The sequence below is a fragment of the Miscanthus floridulus genome, chromosome 6 (genome assembly GCF_019320115.1).
Source record: "Miscanthus floridulus cultivar M001 chromosome 6, ASM1932011v1, whole genome shotgun sequence".
Classification (NCBI taxonomy): Eukaryota; Viridiplantae; Streptophyta; class Magnoliopsida; order Poales; family Poaceae; genus Miscanthus; species Miscanthus floridulus.
Window position 1 is genome coordinate 34954732 of NC_089585.1, and position 10736 is coordinate 34965467.

The 10736-nt window shown below is 53.3% G+C and overlaps 1 protein-coding gene across 1 annotated transcript; it reads left to right on the top strand.

Moving 5' to 3' along the window:
- Positions 1-3401: 3401 nt before the first annotated feature.
- On the top strand, positions 3402-5984 carry LOC136458059 (peroxidase 27-like). The gene is made up of 2 exons (XM_066458067.1): positions 3402-3902; positions 5069-5984. The coding sequence occupies exons 1-2, from the start codon at positions 3621-3623 to the stop codon at positions 5819-5821; spliced, it is 1035 nt and encodes a 344-aa protein (XP_066314164.1). The 5' UTR covers positions 3402-3620; the 3' UTR covers positions 5822-5984.
- Positions 5985-10736: the final 4752 nt, after the last annotated feature.

The following is a 10736-nucleotide window of genomic DNA, read 5'->3' on the forward strand; positions in this document are numbered from 1 at the left end:
ATTCTTAGTAGCAGGTGCCACCCGTGGCGCAATGGCATGATTACGTCTGCGCTGGGGAGAAGAACAGGGCATGCACGTTTCCCTCCGACACGGGCATACCGAGCGGATTACGCGACGACGACGGCCGTCGTCGTTCGTTCGTGGTGGTCCAGCGGGACCACTGCCCGAGAAGGAAGGACGCGCTCGCGGCCCGTGGTTTCCTGCGGCTTCACGGCCGCCGCTGCGCGCTTCACGCCCAAAAAGAAACACCCAAATATTTCCCCCCCAAAAAAAGAGAAAGAAACACCCAAACCGTGGCCACATCAGACAACGAACCCACGCGGCGACCGCGCGTAGGAATGTCGGTCACCGCGGTAAATGAAACGGGGCAAACAAACAAGCTTAGCCGCGAGTCTGCGTGGAGTATTCTCGATCTCCTTCTCCCGGCACGGCCAGGTCTCGCGCCGCCCACCCCGGCTGGGTAATGGGCAAACGCGGCAGCTGGCTGGCCTTGCCCGGCGGGCGAGGGGCAGGCCGGACAGGGGTCAAACGCCCACCGCCCAGCGCCCAGCGCCCAGCGCGCGCTCGTGGCGGCGGTCGCCGGCCTGCCTGGCTCGCGCGCGGCACTGTGCGGCACATTCTGTAGCTGATGCAACGCGCTTCATTATCAGAGTTAAACTAACAGTATCATTCGAAACTCAATGAAAAAACTAAAAAATCAGAGGGAACCTAAACTGCTCAGGAACGGGGTCCGGCGCGGGCCGGAAAAGGCCACCGAACGCGTCGTCTCCTTTGCGCACATGCGCCCTGACCCACATGTGGCAATCCATGTGTACTTCTACGTCGCCCCCAGGCGGATGGATGGCGCTCGTTCGGCCGTCCATACATCACCCTCACGCACTGGCACTGTGTAGGATAAAAATGGTACGGATATTTTCCGACCGTATTCGAAACCGAATCCGTTTAGAGTGGTTGAGATCTATCCGTATTCGAGTTGGATATCCAACATCCGATACCGTATCCGTATCCGAATACTCACATCGCATATTTATGATGTCGATATCTAATCGTATTCTATCCGACATAGTTGACACTATCCGTATTCGAATCCGAATCCATACAAAAATATGAAAACAAATATAATATCGGTGATATCCGTCCGTATCCGAACCGTTTTCATCCCCCAGTAACACGGCACGGGCTCGATAAGTAGGCCTCGCTAGCGAACAAACGAATTAGCCAGTTTCTTATTGCGCTCGTGAACATGAATTTTACGCTTGTTGTATCCGTTGCTAAAAGCTAATAGTTACTCATGGCTAGCTAATATTAGTTCTATTAGCTGGCTACCTACTAGACATCTCCAAGGAGCCATTTATATAGCCCTTTATTACAAATTTCAGAAAACAAAACAAAAATCAAGCTCCTGCAGGCTCTCTAAATCATTATTCCTCTTTTCGGTTATTCAAATTCACCCTTCTTGCTCTCCGCTAATGTAGAGGGTACATCGATCTCTAAATTCAATATATGGTAGTTATCTCAAGAATTTATTCACACAAGGAAAATTTATGATGAACAATTGAAACCGAATGAAACTTAGACAATCCGACACGACAAAAAAAAAAGAGATTCATATGGGATGACTCTCCAAATGAAGATATAGAGATCGAGGTTTAGAGAGACTTTTAGAGTTGCTCTTTTGCTCAGTGCTATTTTTAGATCCACCAACTAAAAGGTGGATGCATTGGTGGCCCTTCCTTTTCTATGTGCTATTGGTAGAGCACGTGGAAAGGGAGAGGTCGGAGCGCAATAATACTATTTTGCAACATATTAGAGCAAGTATATCGATGAGTTGTAGGTGGATTGTATGCTGAGGTGGAGGAGAGATGGAAGGAGAAATAAGAGAAGCAAACTGTAAGTTTATAACTAGCTTATGTACAAGAACTAAGAAGTTTTATGAGAGAAATAAGTGGAGGTGAGCTAACTACTATATCAGTGAGTTGATAGATTGGCTGTAAATTTACGTATAGCCAGTAGCAGGTTGTATTATTAACTGCACTCTTAGCTAGAACATTCGAATAGTTTTTTTAACCAACAGGTTGTTGGGATAGCTAATGAGATAATTGTTAGTTGGGTGCCTAGCTAGCTGACTTATTAGGTGGTTATTTAGATCCACCCTAGCTGATGGTAACAGCTAAGGGCGTGTTTGGATACTAAGACCCAAAAATTTGTCCTAGGCCATCGAAACAGGTGAAACTGAAACAATCTTAGGGCAGAAAATGAAATAACCCTCATGATTTTGGGCAGCGTTTCTCTTTCGTCATCGCCATGCATGTTCATGAACATAGCTGTATTAATAGCATCTACTGGTACGTGCACATGGATAAACAAGTTGTTAGCGGATGATGGTGATATATGGGCCCAGCAGCTAAGCCTTACAATGACACTTTTTTCTTTTGCGATTTTTTTCCTTTTCTTTTACCCAAGAATCACGCGTATATATCGTGCTGCAGTGCTGCACGCGCCCCTTGTCCGTGTGCTCGCCAGCCGGTGCTCTCCTTCTTCCAATTCTCCCGGTCGGTCACATGTACGCCGTTGTCGACTTGTACTGTTTCGTCGGGGAGTAGAGTGTAGTGCAACCAAGAAAGAAACACTGCCATACCTTGCAGGTATTGATGTATCAATACATCTCACATTCGCGCGGCTTCTGCCTGTCACCACGGGAAAATAAAGACGACTATCTCACCGAAAAAGACGTGCTACACATTCTCAAACTTTTTTTTTTGCAAAGTTCGAAATTCATGGAATTATATGGTTTATGTTTCAAGGAAATTATGTAACTGTGATCTGTCAAACAACGAAACAATTAATGGCCCAGTCAAAAACGACAATAAAGGTTCATGGTCCTATTCACCATTCACTTAGCTTATAAGCTGTACTTTTTCAGTCAATAAATAATATTTTTCTCTCGCAACAAATCAACCCACAGCTATGGGCAAGCGAACAGGCACATGTATGCACATTTCGTTCGGCACACACCGTTCCAAGGGAGAGGGACACTATGCATGGCTCTGCCCAGCAGAGCAAGGTCACCAACCCGACACCCCTTGAAGTGCCCAGTGTTGTGCAGTTGTGCTTCGTGCCTGGTACTATAGACAAATGATGGCGTTGATGTTCCAGCCAAAATCATAAACAAAGCTTGCAAGTTGGGTCAAGGCACAGCTAGCGAGACCACCCGCCGCAGCCCGCATCACTGTCCAGGCTTGGCTGGCTATGCGAATGCATGCGAGTGAGCGAGCCGTGAGCCATTTGCATTCACGCTGCTTGACATCACTTTGCTTTCGCGCAAAGCTGCCGGGACGCGCAGACGGACACTCGATGGACGGCCCGGCCTGGGGGCTGGGGGGCTATAAAAGGCATCGCCCCCCAGCCGCCCCTTAATGACACTGTCATCACCAAACCAAACGCCGGTGGAGTCGAACCCCTCCCGTTCGCCCCTCTCTCCCCCTTCCAATGCATTCAAGATCACTGTTGCGCTGCAGAATCTGACTGACCACCAGCTAGCCATTCATTCATTCATCCGTTGAGAAGAGCGAGCGAGAGAGAGAAAGAGAAGGGGGAGGGGGAGAGAGAGGCCGGTGGAGATGAGGAGGCAAACAGCAGCTGCTTCCGGGGGCCGGGGGCGAGGAGGCGACGGCGTTGCGGCGTGGCGGTGGTGGGTGGGCGTGGTGGTCCTGGGCCATTTACTGAGCTGCGCGCGGGCGGGGCTGCTGGAGTCCAACCCGGGGCTGGCCTACAACTTCTACCAGAAGAGCTGCCCCAGCGTGGACTCCATCGTCCGCAGCGTCACCTGGGCGCAGGTCGCCGCCAACCCCGCGCTCCCGGCTCGCCTCCTCCGCCTCCACTTCCATGACTGCTTCGTCAAGGTCCGTCCGGCTTCCTCTGCTCGTCTCTCTCTCTCTCTCTCTCTCTCTGAATCATTCATTCATTTGTTCATTCATTCGCTCATCCAATCCATCGCCTCGCCTCATCAAACAAATCAATCATGCGCGTCGTCAGGCGTCGGTGCGATAGGATAGGATACATAATCATTTCGAGTTACTTCGCCTGTGCATTTACTCTTGTCGGCAGTCGGCACGGCGCGCGCCCGCCCGTCCGGCTTCGCCTCCAGATCGAAAACGCCTCGGCTTCTTCACTCCTGCAGCTCCAACAATCCCGCATCTCTAACCGCATTGACCTACCCGCAGCACCAGGCAGAGAGAGTATCTGTGGCGCCCATGCGAGATTCAGGCGCCGGCCACGGCCAGCCGAACACACAGCAGAACCTTCAACTTTCTTGCATACTCCTACATGCATGTCCGCATACATAGTGCGGCCGGTGTCGTTCGTTCGTAGTAGTAGCTTATCCGGATCCTGCACTGCACGGCGGCAGATTTTTACCGCGGATGGGCTGGTATGCCATGCAGTGCACTGGTCCTTTCCATCCAGTTGCCAGTAGTTTTCCAGTTCTTTTGGTGGCTCACCTTTGGAGTGGGTACCCAGCGCACTTTGTCGGTTTTTACCGAGGACAAAGCAGAGCGCTGCAGAACAACTCGACCCTCTTTCTCTCCTCGTGTTCTGTTCCCACGGCCACGGTGTACGTAAGCATTACGGCACACCACCCCCTTTGTTTTTGTTTCCTTGCCCGGCCGGGTTGGCACGCACACAGACACAGGACGACGGGAAAATTTCACGTACGGAGTACGCACGAGTACGAGCCGCGAGGGGAGCAGCGCGAATCTTGTCATTTTGCCCCCGGCCCACGGCGCTCACATGCCCCCGTCCGGATTCCGGTGCCGCGCGACAGCTATCAAGGCTGCCGCGCCCCGTACGGCGGTCGCCTTGGCCTGGCCCCGTGGCCCCATCCCGGCATCCCCTCCCCATTGCGCGCCAGGCCAGGCCGCGAGATTTTCAAACCCCAGGCCATGGGGAGGGCCGAGGGAGAGTGGGAGACGCATCATGCACGCATGCGTTCGTGCCGCGTCCTGTCCGCCACGCCATGCTGGCTCGCTGTTGTAATTGTACTGACCACCGGCTCCGTCTCATGGTGCAGGGCTGCGACGCGTCGATCCTGCTGGACAACGCGCAGAGCGAGAAGACGGCGGCGCCGAACCTATCCGTGGGCGGGTACGAGGTGATCGACGCCATCAAGGCCCAGCTCGAGAAGGCGTGCCCGGGGGTGGTGTCCTGCGCCGACATCATGGCGCTGGCGGCGCGCGACGCCGTCTCGTACCAGTTCAAGGCGTCGCTGTGGCAGGTGGAAACCGGCCGCCGCGACGGCACCGTGTCGATGGCGTCCAACACGGGCACGCTGCCGTCGCCGTTCGCCGGGTTCGCAGGCCTGCTGACGAGCTTCACAAACCGCGGGCTCAACCTGACGGACCTCGTCGTGCTGTCGGGCGCGCACACCATCGGCGTGGCCAGCTGTTCCAGCGTCACCCCGCGGCTGTACCAGGGGAACGCCACCGCCGTGGACCCGCTCCTGGACTCAGCCTACGCCAAGACGCTCATGTCGTCGTGCCCCAACCCGTCGCCGGCCTCGGCGACCGTCAGCCTGGACGGCGGCACGCCGTTCCAGTTCGACAGCGGGTACTACACCAGGGTGCAGCAGAACCAGGGCACGCTCGCCTCCGACGCCGCGCTGGCGCAGAACGCCGCGGCGTCGCAGATGGTCGCCGACCTCACCAACCCCATCAAGTTCTACGCCGCGTTCTCCATGTCCATGAAGAAGATGGGCCGCGTCGACGTGCTCACCGGCACCAACGGACAGATCAGGAAGCAGTGCCGCCAGGTCAACACCTCCTGACCTGATCCTGATCGGGCTACGCTCGCTCTCACTCATCAGGACATGAATGATTCGTCTTCATTTTCTCTTTGCCTTGCCTTTGCCTGCCTGCCTGACATTCGGTTCGGCGGGCATCAATATATTGAGGCCTCTCCTCCCAAAATCTATTGGTTTGTTACTATTACTCATGCGTTCGATTATCTTGTCTTGTCTTGCCATTGCCGCTCAAAGCAAGAAAAGAATGCGGCTCGTCAGGCTCCTTCTCTTCAGTTATTTACAGTGAAGGCAGACAACGGTTACTGATTGATTCGTGAACAGAGTGTACCACACTACTCTACGCAGAGCAAACTTTATGCGACTCAATCAAGAATTAATTATCCGCGACCACTGAATCACTGATCCACTAGACCTCTAGCGATTGGTGTTGGAGATTTACGCCTTGGTGCTCCACTAGCACTGATCCCGCCACTAATCGCCCCCATCCTAATCAATCCCACCACGAGCTGCCCCACTTCGGCACAACAAACGAATGACCTCGCGACCTGCAAAATATCCTCAGAGTGGTCCGTGGATGCTTGGCCCGCGCAAGGCTTTGCATTTTGAATGCTACATTCAGGTCAGGAAGACTACTACTACTGTCTACGGTGTGTGTGTGGATCAGTGGACAAAATCCGGCCAGGGAGAGCAAATTTGGAGCCTGTTCGATACGCCGTAAATGATCGTGAATTATTTACTGCTGGCTGATTTGGTGTAAGAAAAAAATATTATTCTAGCTTATAATCTACGATAGTATACGAGCAAGCGAACATGCTGTTTGTGCACATGGAAGTTTTGGAGCGGTGTGACTGTGTGTGCGCCTTCTGAGACTTGAACCATGCGTCCAAAAAGGAAAAGGTATCGCATCAGCATGAGACAATATATGGTAGAGGTACGACGACATTATTCACTCCATTTTTCTACTGCCCCAGCCCCAGATGCGATACGGTCGATATTCCCTCTCGACAAAAGCGAAAAAGAGTTCGTGGCAGCACCCCAAAACTTTGCTTGTCCTTTGCACCGAGATTCACGCAGCCGAACGACAGCCCGAGATGGCCTTGCCCCACGATTCCACGGACCTTAATGTTTTGTGTACAGCACATGGCTCACCGCCTCAGCCGTCGCCGGGGCCTGGCGGTGGTAGGCCCCGTTCTCCGGCCTCCGCGTCGGATCAACGACTACACCTGCGCCTGTCACGGCCACGTCGCTGCAGGATGCCGACGGGCAGGTTCACGGTTCGCTTCGCCCGTGACCCTGACGAACATGCCGCTGGCGAGCGGCGAGCGGCGAGCGGCGAGCGGCGAGCGTGCGCACACCCATGTTCCGGTGTTGGATCTCCCGCTCAGGTCACTAGCGCGCCGGGGCATTTCGGGTGGCTTGTTCGACTGCCCGAAAAAATGGATTAGGCTGAACATGTGGGATGCAGGGGGAATATGAGCTCGATTGATTTTGTTTCGTATTTCGTTCTAGTAAAACTGATTAGAGTTACCAAAATCAATATGTGATATTCCATCAGGTATGGATGCATGATAAATCATAGATGTACCTCTAATTACACTACAATTATTTCCGGGATTCACAACTATACTGAATCATTTATTATTGATCTGATCCTAAATGTCTGCGTGCATCCAATAGGTCTATTATAACGATATTTTAGGTAGAATCTGACTACTCGCCTTTTGGGGAGCCTTGGAGTACACACACCATGATGCCATAACTTCCCGTATCTTTCGGGGCTCCTTTTCTTCTTAGGGCACGTTTGGAACGCGGGGAAAAATTTATATTCCCATATTTTTCTTGTAAAGTTAAACTAATTTATATGAAATTCCTACACGATTCTATGAAATTCCTATGTTCCCCTTAGGGTGTCCCAACGATAATAGCCGACAGCTGGCGATTTGATGCCATGTTACCTTATGTGAGTCCCGCATGTAAGTTTATTTTATTATACAATCTATCCTCCCCATGCTTCTTATCTCTTCTCCCCCAAATCGCTGCCTCCCGTGCCATAGGCTGCCGTCGTCGCTCCCACGTTGTCGGTAGCCGCTTCCGCCTCCCACGCCGCCGAACACCACGCGCTTCATCCTCCTGCGCCGCCGGTCGTCGTCAACCCTCTTCCCGAGCCCCAATCTCGAGCAGATTAGATAAGGACTCCGATCCAGGGCTACCTCTCTGATCCCTCAATCCCTCTTGTCTTCCTAGGCACCGGTGCGGCCGCAGTTCGCCGCATGCTAACTCGAGTAGTCCAAAGCTGATTCCAACATCCTATCAATCATGCATCTGCTCACCATGCTGAAGCGGCTTTGCAAGATGCACCGAGATAGGAGAGAGACAGAGTAGCAGTATGGGCTGTGGAGGACGACATGTTGCGCCCTCGTTTTCTCTACAAGACTACTGAGGAAGGAGTCGCTAGTTGATTTGTTTTTCTACTTTCTCTCACATCCACGTCGGATTTTTAGCCGACATCAGCTGGCAACTTCGCCAGCCGTTTGCAGTTGACAAGAGTTCAAGCATGCTACCTGACCGAGTTCGGATCTTCCTAGGTTCTTGCAGAGATGCTTATGAAAGATGGTGCTTTAGAGAACTTCTATGAAAATATAAATGCTACCTCACTATATTGTATTTGTAGAAATTGAGATGCTGATATATATAGTTGATGAAATTAGTGGATGATGATTCGAATATGTAGCTTACTCTCTGTCGGTGTTTCGTACAAGCACCGGCAAGTAAATTTATAGTAATGCGCGTTAGGCTCGGATGGTGCGCTAAAGGACACAAGATTTATACTGGTTCGGGCTGAATATCCCTACGTCCAGTTTGTTGCTGCTCGTGTCATTAGCACCGTGAATGGTTCGTAGTAAGGGATACAAACGATCAAGAGAGGGACATGTCCCAAGTCTCTGATGGAAGGGTCGAAAGGAGGCCAAGAGCTTGGTAGCAGCTTGACTGTGTGTGTGTCTTGTGTCGTTCGGTCCCCTTTTGTTGGAGGAAGCGCATCCCCTTTTATAGATGAAGGGGACGGCTTTACAAGGGTGAGGGCTTAGGATGCGTGCTCTACCTAGCCTTGTGGCTCACGTCTACCCAGCTCGGTTACCCATTCTGATGGGTGTGAAAGGATGATAAGCGCTTACAATACTGTCGATGCCTCTGTAGAATGTCAGGTCGGTTATAGAATGCTGCCCTGCGCAGGGTACGGCTGTAGTACAGTGGTTTTGACTTATGAGCCTCCCCCAGCCTTGCTCCGCACGCCTTCTGGTTCCTATGAGTCTCTGTCGGAGGGACGCGGGGTCAGGGTCCGGAGTAGCGCCATGGGCAAGGTCTTCTGATTTGGTGGACCCGAGGGGTCAGGAAGCGGGCGCCGCTCCCTTGGGTCCATAGCGTGGTGACGGAATATCCGTTATTCGTGGAGATAGCAAATCCTTTTCTGGAACGTAGCGGTTGTCGTATATCTTCGTCGGGTTCTGTGTCCCAGAGCTGAAGGCGGTGCCTACAACTCTACAGGGCGAGGAGCACGTGCCTGCAATACCTTTTAGGCTCTGCGGCGCCTGGAAGGGTCTAAAGCACCCGTCCAGTGGCTCCCTAGCAGTACCTTTCCTGCGGGGGCGTAGGGTATGGTCCTTGAAGCCGTGGTTGACCCGAACGTCTTGTCTTGCTCTGTACCCATCATCATGAGGGAACGGGGGAGAAGTTATCAGGTAAGATGAAACCAGTCTTTGGACATCGAGCGGGGCGAGGTTCGTCCTCGGTCGTCGGGCGAGACAGAGTCTAGTCCTTATCCCTTGGGCGTGACCGAGCCCACCCCTTGAGGGTCGGTCGAGGCGGAGTCTATCCCTCAACCCTCGGGCGAGGCGGAGCTGTTCCGAAGGCGTCGGGTGAGGTGGAGACTAGCCTTCAGCCCTCGGGCGAGGCGGAGCTGTCCTGAAGGCGTCGGGCGGAACGGAGGCCCGCCCTTAGCCCTCGGGCGAGGCGAGGCTGGCCCAAAGACGTTGGGTGAGGCGGAGACTAGCCCTTAGCCCTCGGGCGAGGCGGGGCTAGCCCAAAGGCGCCGGGCGAGACGGAACCAAACTTCCATCATTCGGGCAAAGAACGTAGCGGCGCCCTTGTCCGTCTAGAAGTTTTTAATGTTCGATGGTTATTGGTTCCACCTCCTGGGGTACCCCAGTATTAGGTCCCCGACAGTAGCCCTCGAGCCTCCAGGTAATTTGGATAGAACCGCCTGGAGGGTGTTTTTGATTTCGTCAGAGTTACTTTGCCAGAGGGTGCGCGCGAGCGCACCCGATGGGTGTAGCCCCCAAGCCCCCGGGTGATTCGAGTAGGGTCGCCCAGGGGGTTGTATCGGACCCTTCACGGGTAAGGCTAAAGGACTTAGTTTTTCGTCAACTAGATATTTTTTCGAGGGGGTCGTGGTATCCCGTTCGTGGGGATCTCATCAGGGCTGACCTAACTGAGGCTTGATCGTGGATCGAGATCCTAGTAATGCTTGCGCCCTTGATTTCGGATCATTCACGGACCCATCCTTAGTTGGGCCGGTCGCCGAGCTTCTGGGCCCTAGGTGGGCCAAAGAGAAAAAAAGTCTTCGTTACCTACGTTTCCCAGGTGGGTAGAGAGTCCAGATTCGCCTGAGGAAGGCGAACCGTCCACCGTGATTTTTGGTGGGAGAGGATAGGGACTGCGGGCGCGTGTCCCGCGACGTGACGCGGCGGTGCGCGTGGTAGGCCCAAAGATCGAGGCGGACGGTTGCCCTTCTCGTGTCCGTTGCCCCTATAAAACCACGGGGTTCGCCCCCAAGGTTCTATATTTTGCTCCCTTGCCTTTGCGTCTGAAACATCCGCCACCAATCGCCCCAGCCTCCTACGCCCGCACCACCACCATCGACCAGCTTGCATCCATGTTGTAG

Bases quoted from the DNA above. Each gene is read 5' to 3' on its own strand.
- LOC136458059 (XM_066458067.1), top strand. From the start codon at position 3,621: ATGAGGAGGCAAACAGCAGCTGCTTCCGGGGGCCGGGGGCGAGGAGGC. The intron at 3,903-5,068 runs GTCCGTCCGGCT...CTCATGGTGCAG, and splicing joins TCCATGACTGCTTCGTCAAG to GGCTGCGACGCGTCGATCCT.